General features: G+C 40.9%; 1 protein-coding gene and 1 long non-coding RNA gene across 7 annotated transcripts in view; one reads left to right on the top strand and one right to left on the bottom strand.

The window, feature by feature from the left end:
- Window positions 1-22,286, bottom strand: part of TRAIP (TRAF interacting protein) — a 55,017-nt gene continuing 32,731 nt past the window's right edge. For 5 of the 6 annotated variants that reach the window (XM_020789379.3, XM_072989862.2, XM_020789387.3 and 2 more), the window contains exons 9-16: window positions 21,986-22,073; window positions 18,622-18,711; window positions 17,686-17,774; window positions 16,451-16,606; window positions 7,642-7,687; window positions 6,998-7,120; window positions 2,591-2,641; window positions 1-1,666 (exon numbers count right to left, since the gene is read on the bottom strand). In XM_020789379.3, coding sequence (XP_020645038.3) covers window positions 1,541-1,666; window positions 2,591-2,641; window positions 6,998-7,120; window positions 7,642-7,687; window positions 16,451-16,606; window positions 17,686-17,774; window positions 18,622-18,711; window positions 21,986-22,073 — 769 coding nt within the window. In that variant the 3' untranslated portion in view covers window positions 1-1,540. Of the gene's footprint in view, window positions 1,667-2,590; window positions 2,642-3,535; window positions 3,663-6,997; window positions 7,121-7,641; window positions 7,688-16,450; window positions 16,607-17,685; window positions 17,775-18,621; window positions 18,712-21,985; window positions 22,074-22,286 lie in introns of all 6 variants that reach the window. The other variant, XR_002300190.3, reaches the window with a different exon arrangement.
- On the top strand, window positions 16,507-17,775 carry LOC140704426 (uncharacterized). The gene is made up of 2 exons (XR_012083611.2): window positions 16,507-16,634; window positions 17,570-17,775. It is a non-coding gene; the product is annotated as an uncharacterized LOC140704426 (long non-coding RNA).

Raw genomic sequence — 22,286 nt, 5'->3', positions numbered from 1 at the left:
TAACTTAAAAATCTAGCATTTTTATATCCTGAGTAAACAATAGCTGAACCATTTTCAAAGGAAATCATAACACTAACCCTGGAGCAAGTCTGTCCATAAGCTCATGGGCATAAGGGGGAAAACATCTTCTGGGAAACATCAGCTTTGTCACTAAACATACAATAGGATCCAGAAAAGTGTATGGCAAGAATGAAACAGAAAATACCAACCACAATATTGCAAGGCGAAGTTCCCCTGAAAAACATCTATTCTAAACATGGCTTATCATTTACCCAGGGAACAGAGGAAACTAATGGCCAATACCACTACATCTGCCTCTGTAGAACACAGAAAGCTTAAATATAATTAATGTCAACACTTTAGCAGAGGGGACACTGGAACAGCAAGGGATCAGCATCTCTTTCTGCATGCTTAGGGTCAAACTGTCCAATTCAAAATATCCTACACAATAACATAAATACAAACAGAGTGTCAAAACAGTCACTCAGCTTCAGAAATAAGAACTTTGTGATACAAGTATGCAAACTGCTTCCAAAAGTTAAATTTGGGACTAAGATTAGTCAGACTGACAAAACTAGAGGAATTCACAACTTACTATAACCCTGTTCAGGTTTTATTCACCTTGGAGGGGAGCCCCTACATTTCTGAAGGGAGGGGAAATATCACCATTCCATCCAGCATTTCATATTGTTATTTCAGCCAGAAAATGATTACATTATATTTTAACTACTGATACTCAGAACCCCACATTATACAGGGTTCTTGGAGATGTGTAGAGTCTACATGTGAGTAGAAACCTCTCCTCTTCAGATCAAACACTGTAACTGTGAAGAACATGATGGGGAGAGCAGGGTTAGGTACTCCCCTCTAAGTGTGTTCAGAATGCTTGCATTAGTAATGCATGGATAAGGCTTTTGTATCATGTGCTGCAACTGATTATGAGAATCAATAACTATAATGTCTAGAGGTTTCTGACTGAAATGCAACATGAAACACTGGAAAAAGGCCTTCTCTTTTTTCTAGTGCTTCATAAATCCTAGCAGAAAGCATTCCCTCGTTATCTATTGTCACTCAGGACCCCAAGACAACTTGAGAGAGTTGCAGACTGCATTCCCTCCTCATATAAAATAGGATGCTGTATACAATTGCAGGTGCACCTGATTGAAGAGACACTTTTGTACCATCCATGGTTCTTAGCAGGTATTACTTTTCCAGCTGATCAGGAGCTTAGGACTCTCATAATTTATCAGGATCAGAATATAGAACAATAACCTTCAAGACATCAAAGGCTCTGTGGTATTGTGGAACCAGACTTCTCAGGTCTTTCTGTTCAGAAAGCTGGCACAGCAACGAAGCCAGAAGTTTAGTTTGCAGAAACGGGGCAAGTGGAAGAGCCAGATGAAAACAGAGCCAGGAGACGTTCAGAAGCCCCACTCCTGGACATCTGTTCTGGTTTGCTGGGTTCACAATGTCATCTGCTTCCCACACAAGATCATTCTAGGCTTCTGATTACCTATAGCCAATCTGGAGAGTTCCATGGTTACTTAATAAAGTAGTCTAATTTACTCTGACTGAAGCCAGAAGCAGAAGATATTGTCATTGTGTGCTTCGACACACTTTTTTTTTTGCTCTTCACAGCCAGGGGTCGAATCTCTGTTGGGACACTCTGAAGGCAACAAATCAAGGAAAATGGTAGCATTTAAAAGGAAAAGGTGATGGGGGAGGGGGAAGGAATAGAGCATTTCCTAGGATGTTTTATATGAACAAAGCAAGGTCTAATATAAATAATGGCTAAATAATTCAATTACTTAGTTCATAAACAAACAAACATATTGAGCCACCCAATTCCAAGTTAAGAGAAGAGATATCAAATTTTTGCTGCTCATATAATCAAACTCCCCTCATTCCCTCTTCCAGCCAAAAGTTCGTCAATAGACTTTGTAGGTAGGCTCTACCATTATTTATGCAAACTGACAGTCCTGCCAATGTCATTTCACTGCCACGCTGGGAAGCTACAAACATCACAGAATTATTTATAAAAAAAATTAAGTGCACAAGGCACTTAATGAAACTTATTTGATGCTTGGCCCACTGACTCTAGGCAGGCAGATAATCTCAACCTCAATGTGAACATAGCTGTGAGGCAAGCACTACTTCTTATAACATGTATGTGCAGTCATGGTACTCTCTGGAGAACTTAGGAATCTGCTGCAGATAGTGTGCCCAATTCTTTTTGCTGCTGAAGTTGGAATACAGACTCAGACTACGAAGTTCTCTAGTTCTAAAGGGAACATGGTACATATACTTATTCACAGCCTGAGAGATTCACCAAAGGGTGTCTGTGAGAGAAAAAAAATATTGACAGGTTTTTCCTTCAACACCCTTTTCCAGGCCCTGCATCACCTTGCAGCAAATAAATGCATTCAACTTTGAATTTGCTCTACAGTTCACTTAGCTTAAATTGAAACAGGATTTTAAACCAATATACTATTTCCTCTTGCCCTCTTCTCTTTGGCTAATGGTGATCCTTGAATTCAGTGCTATTATAAAGGCTAGCAAACAGCTTAGTTTCTGCAAAGCAGCAGGATACAGGCTGAATGAACTTGGTTCTGCCTCCAAAACCATCATATCCAGTTCTTACCTAAAAGGAAGAGGAATCAGTAGTTAGAGATACAAATATATCTTCCTCATATGGATATATATATTTTAGTTGCAAGAAACAACATGAATTAACAGCGGCTGTTTGTGGCACACACATTTAATACACAGTAGAATATGGTGAATGAAGTGGGCTATGTGTATCCTTCAGATTCAGATTTCTAAGCTGGCCTAGTAACAAAACTGCACAAAGTTTGTAAAATGTATGGCAAATATTTGTATCCCACATTTGCCAAGCAGATACATGGTGGCTAACAGCAAAGCAAGATAAAACTCTGCAAGAACATGTATGGAGAAGCAGATGCAAGCAATATAACAACTAATCCTGGATGTGGAACAAGAACATCTCTGGCACATGTTTAAAAGGAGGGGCAAAAAACACCCTTCTATAAAAAGCCGTTCCATAATTTGAGCAAAATGAAGAAGAACCCTACCATTCCCAGAACTATCAGTGGTGGTCCAATGAGAATAGCTTCAAAAACTGCAAAGATGCATGAGAGGCAGAAATGTTAAAAAGGACAAGTCAAAGTACTTGCCTTGGCTATGGAAAGCTGAGGTATACGAAAGAAATATTAAACATGCCATCTACTATCCCTGTCATGTGGTAAAATCAGCATTCCTATAATTTTTATAAATAACTTCCTTATCTGCACCTGTGGTTTTTCACATCTGTAAACTCAGACACGGGTATTCATGCCTGTGCGGAATGTTCTAGATTTAAGTAGCACCTTTGGCAAGAACCCCACCTCTCCAAATTTGCATATTTGGGCATGCCTAATGGTTTTAGTTCAATTCTATTTTAACCGTATGAAGTCTAATACCCTGTGGGGCAAACAGAGAGAAGGGGAGTTAGTTGTATGAGTCCACAAATGACCACCTGAAGAACTAGTTACAGGTAAGCAACCTGTTCTTCTTCTTCATGATCTCTTTGATTCACATATAGGTGATCTGTCAGCTGGACAAGTCTGGAGGTGGGAAGCCATGGCAACACTATCAGAGAACCACTGAAAGCAAAGTGAAAAAAAAATAGTGTCATGGATGAGCGGAGGTGTAGCAGTATGTATCCTTCAGGTCAACCACTACAAACCAGCCGCCTTTTTTCAGAAGAGAAAGATGACCAGAAACAGTCACCATGCAGAACTTCTTTGTGCTGTTGTAGAAGTTGACAACCCAAAATCCAAGACAGGAAAAAAGACCTCTATCCTTTTTAATACAGAGCAATAAAACCTGGCATGCTTTTGCAAACAAGGCAGAACCTATGTTGCATTTTCTGTCTCAGGGTTGCAATATCTTCCTTTTTGCAAGTGAAAGGACCTGTCCACATGTCTACCAAGAGTTTGTGCATCTCTACAAAGAAAACACCCAGTGGAGAAGGTTCCAAAACAGGGTTACAGTATCTTCCTGAAGAATTGAAAAGGTGGAAATGGAATGCTCTGAATGGTGATAGATGGCTAAACTCTACGGAATACTGTATCTATGATGTGTGATGGTGAAAACCCATGAGTCAGTGGTGATGGTATGCTAAGTGTTTAAATGAGGTTTTAATGGACTGAGATCAGAATCTGGCTCCAGTGTTATGAGAATAGAGAATGGAGGAGGGATCTTCATATAGAGAACGGTGATCCTTGTATTTGTAGATGTCTTTTTAAGAGAAAATGAGGATCACTCACACTATATCTTGGTCATTTCTCCTTGAAATGACTGGAAGAACGGCCAGAAAACTGATGGGTGTGAAGGGGACTTCTACTTCCCATAGGAAGACTGCCTCTTTCATGCAGGCTTAAACTGCTCAAACTGTTGAGAAGACTGAGCATCAATTCTTTTTTCTTTTTTCCAGCTGCAGATCTCATTCTGTACAGGTGAGCAATGGCTTTATTGGATGCGGAATTAAATAGACCATCATCCAATTGGAGCTCTTCTACTCTGGTTCTGATGCTTTCCGTTATCCCAGCAGAATGGAGCCATCCAGAGTAGTGGCTCTGCTACTAGTTGGGCAGGATAAAAATGTAAATAAATGAAACCAGTGGATGCAAACATCATTTGTGCTGTACAGTCAGCCACATGCCAGGCAGAGTGGATCTGTCATGTAGCCAAGATATGGGCCTATCACTGAAAGAGCACAGTAAAATTTTTATGGTCCTTTGGAATAGATGTGATGAAGGACTCATAACAACTGCTGATAAGCAGGCCCACCTGATTTGTTGTTGCTGACTTCAACAGCAATGACTGCAAATAGACAGAAGTGCTTATTCACCAAATCTTTATTAGACAGCATGGAATGGATCTTCTCCTTCCCCTTAGTCTGTATGGCCCCACAACAATGGAAGCCTCTTCCTCTTGTGTTTTATACAAGTTCTCCAGATGCTTGATATTGGTGATACTGCAGACAGTTTCAACTAGGATTTTTTTTTTTTTTACCCACACAGGGTAAAGCTGAGCAAAGAAACAATTGTTCTGGGCTAATGAAGCTCTGAACTTTGTTGAAGCCAGAACCAAGCACTGGAGGTGGGAGGGGCAGGGGGCTTTACTTCCAAAGATAGTGATATATCCATTTGGAGAATCTGCCTGTTATAAACACTTCATCCTCAGAAGGAGATCAAAGCATAGCATCAGTGACTGTTGGGTACAAGGACCACATAAACCACAAAAAGAACTTGGTGAGAATAGCGCTTGAGGTAAAGGCCTGTAAATAAATGATAACATCTTCTTTCTCTGGCAGTGAAAACTCTCTTGTCTGAAATCAGGAGTGATTGTATTCCTGATGTTATATGAATCAGTGTAGCTGAAACTTGAACAATACTTGCAGCAGACAATGGAATGAAAAGTGCTGGCCAGAAACCAGAGCAACTGTAGGAAAGGTTACTGTAGATGAGGATGATGTCATGATCTCATAGAGAAGCAAAGAATTGAATTATAGTGCCAATACTGATAGCGTGATGGATATCCTTTCAGTAATGGGTAATGTAGAAGTGGATAACAGAGGCTGAGAGATTATAACAGATGGTGGACATCAACAGTCACGAATCCTCATAAAGAGACATCAATCAGTACGATTTTGATGACTGGCTCTGGTTGAGATGGGGAGTATTTGCTATTCTCTCCAAACTGTATTTGTGACAAATGGACTTAAGGCCAGTCTGGGGGGAGAGGGAGAGAGAGAGAGAGAGAGAATGCCATGGTAAGTTATAGCATCAAGAAGAGTCATGGTGTCAGTAAGAGTTGTAATAAATAGAACAATGGTCAGTGTAAGAAAGTGATCTTGGTGGACATCAATATTAATGATCCAAATAGTACATATCTGAACTCGACTGAGGCAGGGAATCAGGAAGGAGATTAGACTGAGTTGAGTGCACACAATGTGACCACAAAAACTATAAAGAGTCATGCACACCATGTGCCCTGGGGGACTGTATTAAAGTTCCCTTCTGAAAAAGAACTGCCATGTCACTGGATGACTGTTGTTGAACTGCCATCTGAGTGCACCCAACATGATGGGTAGGAGAACTCGAGGCCACATGGGGTAAAAGAGGAGATGATTTGGAGCACTGCGGCTATACTGTAGCCAGAAGTAGGTTCAATCGCAAAAAGTGGATCTGAGATCGATGTAGTAGCATGCTGACACCATCCTTGGACTCCTTCATTTAAATTGAATCAGATCCTCCAATGTGAAAGATTCAGAAGCTGCCCCCTCGCCCGGCTGAGCAGGCTCCATAGCCAGTGCTGAAAACAGTGGGGCTTCAGTGCCTTGACAGTCAATACCAATGGGGTTGAAAAAAGATAAAAAAAGACTGGTAATCATTACCATTAGAATCTGCCTTGAGGGAGTTTTACAAACAAAAAGTGAAGCAGCATGAAGCAGCCAAGTCTGCCATGTGACATCTTAAAAGTACAACCGAAATTGTGTGATTTGCAGTTTTTCTGTACTACTCCTTCAGTGAAACAAGAAATATACTTAGCTTGTGTGTGGCTGACATGGCAGGCTTTGTGCTGTACTCAGTGTATTTAGGAACAAAGTACACAACATTGTTCCAACAGTGCCACTAGCATATTGGACAAAAAGGGAAGTACAGTGGTGCCTCGCAAGACAAATTTGCAAGGAAGATGCTCTTGCTCATGTGTAGGCTGGAAATGAGAATAGAAGAGGGTGTGGCTGGCATAATGAACAAGAGCACTCTACACTGTAGCATTTTCTTGTAGTCCTACTGGCAGAAATACAGTAGTAGAGTAGGGCCATTGAATCAATGGGGATTTAGTGAATCAATACCTACAGTATGCCCATTGATTCAGTGAGCCTAGTCTAGTTGAGACTTACTACTAGATTTCAGCCGTTTGTACTTACTATTCCTGTGTTATTCTGTCGACCAAGCATGTTCACAGGTGGCCTCTTGGACAGAATCGAGTTTTTGATGAAAGCAGGTAAAAGATCTTCTAGGTGGTCATCATCTGTGTCATGTGAACAGTTCTGAACAATTTTTAAAAAGGAATTTTGACAGTTAGACCTACAGTTATTATATTTCCAAACCTAAACTAGACTGGAATAGCTTAGTATTATGAAATAAGTCTACTCATTTTGTAAAAGGAAACAGAATTCTGTAAATATTTTGCAAATGCAGTTTCTTGTGACGTCCTCAGACAGAGGTGGCAGTTTTAAACATGAGAAAGGAAAAGTTACTTCTAAGAAAAATAAATACAATGATGTGGTTTGAGCCATGACAATTATTTTTAAAAGTCATTTTCGACTCTGGTTTTAATGTTTTTCAGTCATTGGCTCTGTTACTAGCATATGGATCAATACAGAACACCATAGAAAAACCTCATTCACAACAGATGCCTAGTAGTGCTAACAGCTCTCAATATACTCTCAGAATCTGACTATGGCATTAATACACTAGCAGGGTTAAGGTTAACATAGCCTCTAAAGAAAGTGGGTTGGAGAGATTCCAGAAAGACTGTGAATACTACTTTACTTTTCAGTTACTATACCTCTACTGCACCATCCAGAAGTCTTGTTACATTTGGCATAGATGCCCTGGAAAAGACACAATAAAATAGTTATCATTCCACTTGTATTTTGGAGATGGCAATAACTGTTTCTACAAAATTGGTTAGCTTATTTCTTGAAACTGTTACCTGGATTCTAAATTTGCACCTAGAAGCATGTTATGAAGATATCACATGAGACTGGGATCTGATGAAGTGGGCTATAAACCAATAAAGTTTATGTCAAGGAAAACTTGCAAGTCTTTCAGGTGGCCTAATACTGTTTTTTCATCGTTATCCAATCCTGGACATTTTCACAGATGTATGGGCCCCTTAAGGCTCATTTAAATGTAAGTATTATTATAAGAAGAGGACGTGGGTGGTGCCATGGGTTAAACTGCTGAGCCACTGGGCTGTCGATCGAAAGATAGGAAGTTCGAGTCCACGTGATGGGGTGCGCTCCCATTTTTTCCCAGCTGCTGCCAACCTAGCAGTTTGAAAGCACGCAAATTTGAGTAGATGAGTAGGTACCACCTCGGTGGAAAGCGTTCCATGTCTAGTCATGCTGGACATGTGATGATGGAAAGTGCCTACAGACAAATGCCAGCTCTTTGGCTTACAAATGGGGATGAGCACTGGCCCCTAGAGATGGACACAACTGGACTTAATTGTCAGGGGGAATCTTTACCGTTACCTATTATTTTAAAACTCCCTCCTCCCATCTTTTCTCTGCTTCATTTGGGAGAATCAAAGGTTTCTTTCTTTCACCTTATTACTAGCCCTTAGACATTTGTTGTGACCTTAGCCATAGTCTTTATACAAAGAAAGGGAAGACAGTTTGCTGTCCTCTGAAGATGCCGGCCACAGAGACTGGTGAAACGTTAGGAAAAACCACCTTCAGAAAACGGCCAAGAAGCCCGAAAAACCCACAACAACCAAAGGGAAGACAATTGATGACATTTGAGGAAATTATTGAAAAAAAGAGAAGCTGGAATTTAGTGAAAGTAGAAAGGATACAAGATACTAAAAGCAGAATATTTTTTTAAAAAAAACAGCTTTAGAAGTATGGCAAGGAGATTTAGCTATAGAAATTAAGGGGGGAAACTGGAATAAAATGTGGAACAGGATAATGAAAAATATATCTGTAAGGTTAAAAGAAAATTCTTACAAATTTGCATATTTAACACCTGTAAAAATGAATTTAATACAGTCAACCCTCAACTTACGAACAGCCCTAGTTATGAACATTTCAACTTATGAACCGCTCTGTTGGAAAAAAATTGGCATCAACTTGTGAACTGAGCCTCGACCTACAAACAAGGCTCCTTTTGCAAGTCGATGCCAACGGAGCGATTGGTGCCTTCAGAGCTCTCAAAGGGCTTCCTCTGATGCTGGGGGGAAAGCCGTTTGAGACCACCGAAGCCAAAAAGGCAGGGAGAAAGGGCGGGGAATTCGAATTTCCTGCCCTTTCTCCCTGCCTTTTTGGCTTCGGTGGTCTCAAACGGCTTTCCCCCCAACATTGGAGGAAGCCCTTTGAGAGCTCTGAAGGCACCAACTGCAGCGGTAGGGACCCCCAGGAAGGTCTCCCAGGGCTTCTCTGCCACCATGGGAGACCTCCCTGGGGGTCCCTGCTGCCACAATCTGTGCCTTGGGAGGTTTCAAAGGGTTCCCCCCCCGACATCGGAGGAAGCCATTTGAGAGCTCCTAAGGCAAAAAGGCAGGGTGAAAGGTCTGGAAATTTGAGGAAGCTTTCCCCCGGTAGGTCCAGTCTACTCCCCGGGAAAGCCTGAAGGCGTGGATAGCGGTGGCGGGGGACCCCCGGGAGGTCTCCGATGGCGGTGGAGAAGCCCTGGGAGCTTCCCCACCGCCATCGGAGACATCCCTCGGGTCCCCCGCTGCTGTGACTGGAGGAAGCACTCACCCAGCGCTGGGAGGCTAGAGCCGGTCGGGCGTCTGGCCGCTCGCCCCTGACCGCGGCAGAGGCAGCGGGGCATCTGGAGGCTAGAGCCTCCTCTAAGCCTTTCTCTAAGAAACATGGAGTGTTAAAGACTGTAAAGTATGTAAAAGATAAAATAGTGGGCTTTTATGAAGAAGAAACGGTATTTGATAGACTACAGTTAGGGAGAAGTGATAAAATAATCAAAAGAATGTACGAATATCTCCTAAATATGAAAATGGAAAATGAAGTGGTGAAAGACTGTATGATAAAAATGGGCACAAAACATTGGTCATAATATTGATTTAGAATAGTGGACACAAATTGGGCAGACTAATATTAAACTTACAAAATCAGATCATTTAAAAGAAAATATATACAGTATATGTTTTATAGATGGCATATGACTCCAGATAAACTGTCTAAAATGTATGAAAATATGTTGGAAATGTAAAATGCAGGAGGGTTCTTTTTATCATATCCGGTAGACATGTAGGGAAGCAAAAAACTGTTGGAGATCAGTATATGAAATGTTACAAAATTTTTTATCTTGTGTGATACCATTTAAACTGGAATTGTTCGTACTGAATATTATGGCTGAAATGGTAAATAAATGAGATATTTGATAATACATTTAATTGCTGCAGCAAGGATACTATATGGGAAACATTGGAAGAAAAAAGAAGTACTGTCTCTTGTGCAGTTGCCAGAAAAGATATGGGAAGTGGTGGAGATGGATGTACAGTGGTGCCCCGCACAGCGACGTTAATCCGTTCCAGGATTAACGTCGCTATACGGAAACATCGCTGAACGGAACAAAAAACCCCATAGGAACGAATTAAACCCTGTTTAATTCGTTCCTAGGGGGCAAAAACTCACCGTTCAGTGAAGATCCTCCATAGGGCTGCCATTTTCGCCGCCTTGGTAAGCGAGGCGCGAAACGGGCGGCCATTTTGGAACCGTTGATCAGCTGGGCGGTGGGCTCTCTGGAAGGAGTGTGGGGACCTCCTCCACTCTCCTTCCCAAGCGCTGGCCGGCCTTTCCCCCCAGCTGGGCGGCGGGCTCTCGGGAAGGAGTGCGGGGACCTCCTCCACCCTCCTTCCCAAGCGCCGGCCAGCCTTTCCCCCCAGCTGGGCGGCGGGCTCAAGCGGCGGCGGCTGCAGGGTGGGGGGTGTCCCGAAGGCTTCCAGGCAGAGGCCTGGAAGCCTTTGGGACTCCCACACACACCCTGCAGCCGCCACTTGAAGCCGCCCCGCACTGCCTACCCCAGCCGTTCTCAGACTTCCAGGCGTCCGAGCACGGTTGGGGTAGGTGGCACGGGGCGGCTTCAAGCGGCTCCAATGTCAGAGGGGGGCCCTTTGAGAGCCCGGAAGTCAAATGTCGGCGGTGGCTTCGGGGTCCTTCCGAGGCCGCCGCCCACATTTTCCCCTAGCTGAGCGGCGGGGCTCCCGCTGAGCTGGGGAAAAATGCCCCTTCCGAAGGGGAATGCAGGCGGTGGCTTCGGAAGGGTCCTTCCGAGGCCACCGCCGGCATTTTCCCCCAGCTGAGCGGCGAGGCTTCAAAGCTCCCGCCGCTCAGCTGGGGGAAAATTGGGCTATGGGGAAAAATCGTAAACCGATTTTTCCCCATAGTCAACATCGTAATGCGATTGCAAAAGCGATCACAAAATCCGCATCGGTATGCGGATTCGTCGTTAAACGGGGTGCTCCTTAAGCGAGGCACCACTGTACTAACAGAAGCATTAAATGAAAGGTCATCTCAAAAAGGACTCAAAAACTGGGAACGATTTTATAATTGGATTAGAAATATGGATTGGAAAGTATAGATAAAAGAAGAATGTGATGGTCCAAGAGAACGGAGAGATTAGTAACTATATACTCTGGTAAAAATCGCTACATGGTTTCTTTTGTGATTTTTCTTTTTAGCATACAGTGGTGCCTTGCTTAACGAGCGCCCCGTTTAACTAAGAATCCGCATAGCGATTAAGAATTTGCGATCGCTTTTGCGATTGCATAACGATGTTTTTAATGGCAAAAAATCGCTTTGCGATGATCGGTAAGCTGTTTCGCTTACCGATTATCGCATAGCGATCTTTTTCCAACAGCTGATCGGTGGTTCCAAAATGGCAGCTGGGAAAAAAATTACCGCCCGCTGCATTTTCGCGTCCTTTCCTCACTTACCGGGCAGCGAAAATGGTGGCCAGATGGAGGATTTTCACATAAGGGTGAGTTTTAAGCCCACAGGAACGCATTAAATGGGTTTTAATGCGTTTCTATGGGCTTTTTCATTCCATATAGCGACGATTCCACATAGCGACGATTTTTCCGGAACGGATTATCGTCGCTATGCGGGGCACCACTGTAATTGTGTAAGTGGATGTAAGTATATTCTTTCCCTCTCTGGAATTTTACCCCTTCCCGACCCTTACCTATTCCCCATTCAAATTCCTATTCCCATTGAAAATGAACAAAATAAAAAAAGAGAAAGGGAAAGGTTTTTCTCCTGGTGAATATTCATTGTATTTTTTTGAAAGAAACAAAATAAGTAAATAATATTATAAAAAAGATAAGTGAATAAGAGAAACACTCCTGAGGGGGAGCACAAGGTTATAGATATGTTATAATAGTGTGTAGTCTTTTTTCTTTCCTTTTTAATATATCTATATGATATCTTAAATACGTTTATTTTGTCTGTTATACAGTGGTCCCCAACGTTTCTTGAACTGTGGACCAGTTGGGGCTGGACGGGGTCCATGTGCGTGGGGGCGTGGCACACTCACACACATGCACAGGTGAGTGCAAACTGTAAGTCAGTTTGTTTAACAAAAGAAATATGCAGTGTGGATTTCTGTCATTCTTATCCACGTCTTTCCCTTTATTGCATGTCATTTGGACTGAGCAGTCTAGGATCAAGAACTGCTCTTTTAGTGTTTACTGTACTGTATGTGTGTATTACATGTCATTAAGTCAGAACCAACTCTTAGCAACCCTAGTAAGACTTTCAAAATAAGTGAGTTTTTAAAGTGAGTGCATTCCCCCTCCTCCCCAAGATGGTGGCTGGAGGTCAGAGGCAGATGAGCAGCCAGTTTGTTGTTTTCTTTGCTATTTCGTTGCTTAGGCACTTAGGCTGAATACCATCCAGAGCCCCTTGGATGGAGCTGCAGAGCCCATTTCTGGTGGTGGATTTTGAGCTCCGCTTCAGAATCATAGGGCTGTAACGACCATCAGATAGCCAAAGATAGATCTGTCCCACTCACTGCCCCCACGGGTTCCAGCACTGGCTCTTTCCCTGACTATCCAGCTCACTTGGCTGTGTGGGTCCTGGCTAGGATCAGATCAGAGCAGGGAGGTGGGAAGCCTGCAGTGTCAGTGAACTATTGGTGCTGTAAGCTGGTGCACCCCATTGCTGATCTCCCCATGCGCCATGCCCAACTGGGACCAACTGAGGCGTCTGCAGAGGGGCCGAGGTTGTCAGCAGAGCCAGGGAGTGAGTGGACGGCAACAGCGGCAGTGGCCACCCAATCTGCAAGACAGGTTATTCGAGAACAGCTGCTCCAAAGACTCCCGGCAGGATGGAGGTCAGGCTGTCTCAAGCTAACACCAAGGGAGGATTAACCTACCTGGCTGATTTTCCCACGGGCAGGGACAAGAGACTCTTTGAATGGGGACGGATGATAGAGGGGGGCTGGTTTGAGAAAGGACTGTTGGACTGAGTTATATGTGGATTTTGAGAGGTTTGGGCAAAATGGAGTTGGAGTGTATGGTTGGAGGAAGAAAATTAGAAAGAATGGCAACATGGTGCCTGCTGGGACAGAAGGCATGACAGACTTGAGAGGTGTAAATGGTGATTGCGGAAGTATGGACAGTATGAACTGGACATTGATGGAACCTGTGAGACTCACCAGGGTGATCTGGATCATTATCCAAAGTTGGCATCTATGCAGGACAGCCACTGGGATCTATTGTCTTGGGGATAGATTTGCCTCAATCAACTTGCTCCAACTATGAAGACCTGGTTCTGGGTTGGTTTTGCTATAGTGCCAAATAAGTGGTGTTGTGGTTTAGACTATTTTTCCTAGTTACTTGTTATTTTACTTTTCCTCCCATTTAATTTATTTAATGTTACTTAATTTCACTTACTGTATTTAATTTCACTGTGTATTACTGTATTTTTGAGCATTTCTGTCTGTGTGTACATATGTATGTACATACATACATGTTTTGTGGTTTTTGGTCTTGCGTTGTTTCCTTTGTTTTGTTTTGTGCATCTTTCTCCCCCCCCCTTTTTTTTTACACGGTTGCTTATGTCTGGAGGGAGGAGATATACTGTACTGGCCCTGAATCACATTCCTGTAATCTCAGGTCAGGGAAGGTCTGCATCAACCATTGTACAGTAATGGGCTTCCCTTGGGTCTTACCCGGAGATTACAAAGGGTCCGGAATGCGGCAGCTAGACTGGTGTGAACAAATTTGACCACATCTCCTCAGTCTTGGCTCACCTGCACCAGTTACCTATTGCCTCCCGGATCACATTCAAGGTTTTGACGTTTACCTATAAAGCCCTTCATGATTTGGGACACCTTTTCCTAAGGTCATCTGCCCAACCCACTAGGTCCTGCAAGGGAGGCCAAGAACTCTTCTATGAGAAGTAGGGCTTTCTTTATGGTGGCTCCAATGCTATGGAAGCAACTGACAGTGGAACTGCGCCTGGCCCCCTCCCCCTCCTCTCCTTTAAAAGATAACTGAAAATACTGCGTTACAGAGAGGCCTTTTTTGGCAACCCTGCATGACCTTGCTGCTCCATATGGGTTATATGCCCATGACATATTTCATTTTTCCGTCACTTGATATGTTGATTGTTATTTTGCTGTTTGTAGTAAACCAACCAAAGCAGTGCTTTTGCAATAATGGGGCAGTATACAAACAAACAATAAATTTAACAGTCCTACCAATCCACCTGGTGAGTTTCCATGGCCAAGCAGGATTTAAACCCAGCTCCCCAGAGTCACAGTTCATCACTCTGTTCACTACACCACGCTCTCTCTCTCTCTCTCTCTCCCCAGTGGTGCCTTGCATAACGATTTTAATTGGTTCCAAAAAAAAAAAGTTATGCGAAACATCGTTATGCGAAACACCATTTTCCATAGGAATGCATTGGAAACCGGTTAATCCGTTCCAATAGGCACGGATTGCCGTCCTTAAGCGAAAAAACCCATAGGAAACATTATTAAACGATACAATGTTTCCTCCACTGGAATGTATTGAAGCTGACTCAATACATTTCAATGGCTTTGCGAAGTCAATTTTTGCAAAATTAAGTGTGTCATAAAAGGGTCAAAAATGGTTTTAAATGCTTGGATTAGCTTCTGCACCCTCTAAAACGGATGCAAAAGTTAATTTGGCTTTGATCTGACTTTTCGTTAATTTATGGTGAATTTTTTCCCCCCAACTTTTGATAGCTGTCAAAATCTGACAGCTTCATTATTTCCTATGGGGGAAGAAAAAATTCACAAAAAATTAACGAAGATTCAGCAACTGTTCTAAATGCTTGGGTTCGTTAGAGGACCCCCTAAGTCGTGTGCAAACCTGATTTGGCTTTGATCTGAACTTTCGTTAATTTATGGTGAATTGTTTTCTCCCCCATAGGAAAGCATGGAGCTGTCAGATTTTGACAGGTCCACTGGTTCCTATGGGCCGAAAAAAAAAAATTCACCATAAATTAACGCAAAGTCAGATCAAAGCCAAATCAGGTTTGCACATGACTTAGGGGGTCCTCTAACGAACCCAAGCATTTAGAACCGTTTTTGACCCTTCTAAGACACTTTTTAAATTGAAAAAAGAAACATCGTTAAGTGAAGCAGGGGACCTAAAATCGCATTCGTTATGCGAAGCATGGTCCCAAACTTCGCTAAGTGAAAATTGCCCATAGGAAACATCGTTATACGGTGCATATTATTTTCTAAAAAAACACATCGTTATGCGAATTCATCGCTAAACGAGGCAATCGTTAAGCGAGGCACCACTCTATCTATCTATCTATCTATCTATCTATCTATCTATCTATCTATCTATCTATCTATCTAATACAGTGGGGTCTTGACTTGAGAACTTAATCCGTATTGGAAGGCGATTCTCAAGTCAAAAAGTTCTCAGGTCAAATCTGCATTTCCCATAGGAATGCATTGAAAACCATTTGATCCGTATCTGCTCTTTTCCGTCCATAGAAACTAATGGGAAGCTGCTATTCTGCCTTCCACCACTAGAGGGGAGGATATTTTGTTTCTTTTTTTCTTAGGTCAAGAAAGGTTCAGGGAAGGCAGGGAAAATACAGTCCAGGCAGTCTGAAGACTGTCTCCCAATGCACTCTCTAAACGCTGGGAGGAGTGAGGAAGCAGACAGGCACCCTTTTCACTGGCCAACAGTTAACTGAAAGTTCACATTTTGCACTTTCCCTGCCTCCCATGTGGTTTTTTTTAAGTTCTTAACTCAAATCTAAGTATGTAAGTCAAGTCAATATTTTCCTATGAGAGTGGTTCTTAAGTCAAAATGTTCTTAACTCGAGCCGTTCTTAAGTCAAGACCCCACTGTATGCCGCCCACACTACCCAAAGGTCTCTGGGTGGCTTACACTTAGAACCCATTTGATTCCTAGCAACTAATAATCTGAGGTACGTTAAAAATAACATGTTTTGCGAATTAGGAAGGAAGATGGGAAATCCTGCTTCTAGTGACAGTCTTTTGCAGTGACTAAAAGTGACATTTGAACTTGAAATGATTAATACAATGTTTAAAATGGTTTGCACCTCATACAGAAATAGGAATACCAGACAGACCAAAAGCACAGGTAAGGTCAACAAAAATAAATAAGCACAACTTACGGATTTTCATCTAGTCTGATTTTTTTGGCAGGAGCGAGGGCTGTCTTGCGAGGCTGATGTTTTGGTGTCTCCACATCAAAGGTAGCATTGAGGTCAATCTCATCGCTGTGCGCTGGTCGATGGAGCTTTGGGGTTAGCAGCTCTATGGGAGCAGGGCTTCAAGATCAAAAGACACACATACTAGGTAAGACAGAACTATACTGCATGGAGATGGTTAGACAGAAGTATCCATTTCCGTTTCCAGACTAGTCCACATCCTATACTGTACAGCAGAGATGGGGAATGTGTGAGTTTCCACAGGTTGTTTAATTTCAATTCCCATCATGCCTCACCATTGGGTTACAGTGGCTGAAACAAATGGAAACTACGGACCAAAGATCTGATGATCCCCTCATTCCTGCTGTCAAACCTAGATCTTAAGTTCCTATTAGCAATTATGGTAAAAGTAGATGGATTTATAAACTGAAAAAGTAAATTTATTTTAAAAAGCAAAAACAACACCTCTTCACTATCTAGCAACATGTGTTGAGAGTTTAAATTACTGAAATGATTACAGTCTTGATTAGGATCTTAGTCTTAATATTCTAATAAAACTGGCATGCAACAGAATGTCCTGCTTTCCTGTAGGAATTTTTTTTTTTTTACAGAAAGCCATTGACGCAATAGTACTGTGTATGGGTATATGTTAAATCTGCACGATTGTCCATTGGGTTGATATGGACAATGCTACAGTAAAGGATAAAATAAAAGAAATATGCATGCAAGTGATGAAAAAGGCTACTCTTCAAGAGCATATAGTACTGGACTAAACTGAGATATAGACTGAACCTGATTTTAAAAAGGCATTTTATGGGCTGGCAATAGACAGTCCTCTTGCTGTTTGTCTACACTGTATGCAAACCCTTCTGTTTCAAAGTCTAATGAATTCCCCCAAAGTACAGACAGGAATCATGTAGCCCAAAAGGGCACTTTGGCCCTGCTAGATCTTCCTGTCATTCTCTACAAGGAAAAAAAAAAGGAAATGCCTACTTTTAGAAAATTTATAGTAACATAAATTTTCTGCCTAAAAGGAGTACACCATTAAAAAGTTGACAATTTTTTTCTCTTTCTCTCCAAAAGTGGACTTCAGCAACTTCTGCTTTTTGAAAGCATTTTATAGGTTGGTGAAGCCCCTAGCCGGTACAGGAAACTGGCCTTCAGAAAAACAGACATCACCACCCTAGCTCTCAACCAACCTTTCCAAGACAAGCCGATTGAGTGTTTCACTGCTTGACGCTGGCACCTTTATGGTATCTTGCAGGACTTCTATCTTCTTTTTCAGACTCTTTGGGAAAGAAAAGATACAGAAATTAAAAAGGGGGAAAAAAACCCTAATAAAAACAAAGCCAACTCTGGTTGTTATGGGTTTTTCAGGCTGTTTGGCTGTGTTCTGGAAACAGCCCGAAAAACCCACAACCACTATCGGATCCTGACGTGAAAGCCTTCCAGAACATAAAGCCAACTTTTCTCAATTTTTACTTATGGAAAGGTAGGTAAATTAAACTCCCCCCTCCACCTCATGTAAAATATTTTAAAAAGTAACCTGGTTTCTATTCCCTGAAGGTATTAAGTCTGGCTGTGAGGATGGGGAAGTCAAAGGGCTGCCCATGGCCTGGATATAGACTCCAGCCTTCCTTGAACCCCGCCCCCAATTACACCTTCTTTCAAATGAAAAAACTCCTAGAGGTGTTGTTTCCACCCTTAAGTAACTTTTTTAGACTGCAACTCCCAGAAATCCCCGGCTAGCACAGCTGGTGGTGAAGGTTTCTGGGAATTGTGGTCCAAGAACAGCTGGGTTACCCACGGTTAGGAACTAATGTTCTAAAGGCTTCTAATTGACACCACTTTCACTATACACCCCCTCCCCTTCCCTTGTTCTAGGCCTTAAAAGTCCCCCTTTTAAATAGACATGAATAGCTGATTACCTCCTGTTTCTTAAAAAATGGCGCTTGAGGGCTTAAAACAAGCCCTTAAGGGAGTGAGGTTCTGTGTATAGCCTAATTTGTGCCTGATTTTTGCTATGTGAAATGGGTAGAGGGCTAATGCAGACCTCCAGCCCTGAGGGAGGGTAAAGTGGCCCTGAATCCTTGAAAATTGCCTGTCCCTGCCACCAGGTAACATGATTGTCTCACCGTGATCTCTTTGTCTGCATTGCTCAGATCTGCATAGGTGTTTATCAATACCTCCTCCTTTTTCTCCAATTCTAGAAATAGCTTCTGTAGCTGTAGATTAAAAGATATAAATCAGAAGTCCCGTATGTAACATTGGAAGTTTGCTGAACAAAATTATAAAGCACTAAAACATTTACAATGGGTTTATACACTTCTTACAAGGATATTTTGAATCTTTAAAAATTTAGCACAGAGGTAGGAGCCATGAAGACCCCTCTTCTGCCGGTTCATTTCTGTTGTTTTCATCTAAAACATTTCATTTTGACCTTACAGAAAGAGAATTTGAGCCTTCAAGAGTCTACTGTAAAAAGAAGTATATCCTCCTCCATGTAGAAAAACATCAATTAACAACAAACAGTGCTGTTTTTTTTTAAACCAGAAGTGATCTCCTGGTTACTGTGCTTCATTAGGAGGGAAAGGTGTGGTAATGAGGGCCACTGAGGCTTGCTCATCCCTCTTTTTTCACATCATGATACTTAGTGAAAACAGGGATTTTGAATTAGGAAGGGTTTTGTTTTGAAAAATCTGTAAAGGCTTTTATTTTATGCCAAGTGATCTGCAGAGGGAGCTCTAAGGTGGCTCAAGAAATACAGTAGTTCCTTTCTTCAGATGTCAACGTGATGGGGACTAAGAGGTAATGCTAATGCATTAATTTACTCCACATTCCATGACAATCAATGATGTTTAATTTTTAATGTTATGCTTTTTATTTATAGTTCTATAAGGTGATATTTCTAATTTTAAATGATCTCATAGGGAATACTGATTATAAATTCTAATTTTATATTATGAGACCGAGTAGCCATATAATCTTTTTATAAATAGGGCTTTAATTTTAATTTATGAACTGAGGCTTTAATTTTAAGGAGTTCTATAGGTGTCTATATAAATCATTTGGTTAATTTTTCTACGTCTCCATGTATGCAGTCTAGAAGAAACAATCATAAAAATGTGTAGTTCACAAACTCAGTCTGTGTCTCTGGAGAGTCATACTGTCAACAGTAATATATGAAAATAAGAACCAAAGATCTTATCAGCCCTGTTTTTTAACTCTTACTGCTCCAACCTTGGACGGGTTTTTTTCTTTTCTTGACACAATATTGGCTGAAATACAGTAGTAAGCTGCAACTAGAGCATACCCACATAAAATCTGTAGGAATTTGGTGAGTGAGCACCCATGTAAATTCTATTGATTCAATGGGCCTACTCTAGTTGCAACTTATTACTAGATTGCAAGCATAATGTTGGAAATTGCTGGAAGGCTGATTAAAATCTGAAAGCCCATTTTTAACACTTACTTTGAGTGATGTAAATTCTTTTTGGGGTGATAAAGCTAAAAATTAACTTGATTCTAAAACATCAGGGAAAACAAAGCAAATGTTTAGCTACATTAAAAATTAAGGATCCCTAAATGTTTGTTAAATATTTTGTGTTTGAGTAAATAAAAACTCACAATAAAATGTTGTTTTTTCAGTTAAATTAAATAATTCCAGTGTATGGTGATTGTGGTTGTCCTAACAGACAAATATCTGTTTCAATGAGTTTTGGGAACTAAAATAATCATTAATTTTCTCATTTAACTGCAAAACTCATCTGAAAGATTTTAAAAATAATCAGTTTTTAAAAAAATGTATAGACCCTCTGAAATTAAAACCTATACCTCCAAATTGTGAAGAATTTGTATTAAGGCAAAACTGCACATTTGGGAAAGGGGAAGAACATAAGCAAATCAAGTCTTTCTAAAAAAATGACTTAAATGTTATTAATTTTGAATTTTATTTTTTGATTAATTTAATTTATTATAGTTGTATTTTGATTTCTTTTGTTTTGCTGTTTTTAATTTATGAAGTTGTATTATTTTATTATTTTGATATTTTATGATTACTGATTGTGCTTTTGTTCTCTCACATACACCACTCAATGTGGCCTCTAGCCAGATGGAGCAGTGTAAAAGTGAAATAAATAAATATTATCAGTACTCTGATGTATCCAGAACAATTAAGTGTATGTATATAGCAAGAAAACACTAAAACACTAATTTTATTTATTTATTTATTTATTTATTTATTTATTTATTTATTTATTTATTTATTTATTTATTTGATTTATATCCCGCCCATCTGGTCTGGTCGACCACTAACTCTCAAAAAATAAATTCTGAAAGTTTACTTATTTTTCTATTTAAGGAAGGGTGTGTTTTTAACATTCTTTTCTACACTTTTAGGCAGAAATGGGAAACATTTTTCAGTCCAAGAGGCAAATTCAAGTTTGTGATTGATCTGAAAACTATATTCTAGTAGCAGGTGAAACTAAGGACATCGTTCAAGAACAGAATAGGCAGAGCCAAGCAAAGGGATCTTAGCAAGATATAATCCACCAAGCATATATTATATAGCACAGCTCACTTTTGTGCATGTCTACTCAGAAGCTCAGAGCAATTGCTGTCATACTTGCCTGGAAAGCACAGCTAGACTTGATGCAACAGTTTTCATTTCTTCTAAGCAGAGCTCAATTTTGTGCAGACAAAGTTTAGTAATTAATTATTTATATTATGTAATTAATATAAATATATATAATTAATATGATACATAGTATTCTACAGTACATCATAATATAATAAAGATCATTAAAAGGATTTACATTGGTAATTCGGATTTAAATTGGTAAAGGATTTAAATTGGTAATTAGATAAAATAGCAGAAATTGCTTGCTAGCCAGATGGGGAACCTCTACAGTAGTGGTTCCCAAATTTGGGTTAACTCGGCTGTTCTTGGACTGCATCACCCAGAAACCCCGGCCAGCACAGCTAGTGGAGAAGGCTTCTGGGATTTGCAGTCCAACAACACCAGAGTTACAGAAGTTGGGAGTCACTGCTCTTCAAGTTGTGGATCCGAAGTTCTTCATCCCTGCCCTAAGGATTCCTTTACTAACAGTTCAAATTTTAGAACTTCTCTGATATTAATAAAGAAGAACAATAGAGACAGGCATGCATTTTGTTTAAATAAAGTAAGTCATCCTTTTGCAGTTTTACATCATGTAACATCTTGCTACAGTAATAGCTGTTTCTTGCTGCGGAAGAATCAGAAGAGTCAGTCAGAAGAGGGAGTATTACTTGGCTAAACATTCAGATTATGTATGCTCTAAAGATAGACAGAAAAACCTCGGAGAAACTGAAACTGATCTCAATTAACAGGGATCTAAAACCATGGCTAATGCAACTGTCCAGGCAAACAGAGATTTATTCACATAACTATACAAAGGTGGTTTATAAACAAACCCTCTGTAATGTATCTGCCGGCATATCTATTATCTATATACTGTTTACCTTGTGATTAGTAGAAAACAACTCCTTTCTCAATTTCTCCACTGTATCATTTGATGCTTTCTGAGACTCCTTCAGATTCTCATATTCCCTGGAAAGGGTCCAAATTGGTAATTAGAACATGCACAATCTGAGGAACACATTTCCAAGCAAGCAGTTCTAAGCTTAAGCCTGTAATCAGATTCAGACCAAAGATTTACAATTCACAGCTTTAAGGAGTTGCAAACGTTTCTGTTATATACACAAGCATTCTCAGGAGAAACACTGCTGAACAAGCCAACACTGCTTTGTATGGTGTTAAAAC

Source organism: Pogona vitticeps, chromosome 2 (assembly GCF_051106095.1).
Source record: "Pogona vitticeps strain Pit_001003342236 chromosome 2, PviZW2.1, whole genome shotgun sequence".
NCBI lineage: Eukaryota > Metazoa > Chordata > Lepidosauria > Squamata > Agamidae > Pogona > Pogona vitticeps.
Note: the sequence above shows the minus strand (reverse complement) of the source record. Positions and strands in the feature narration are given on the sequence as shown.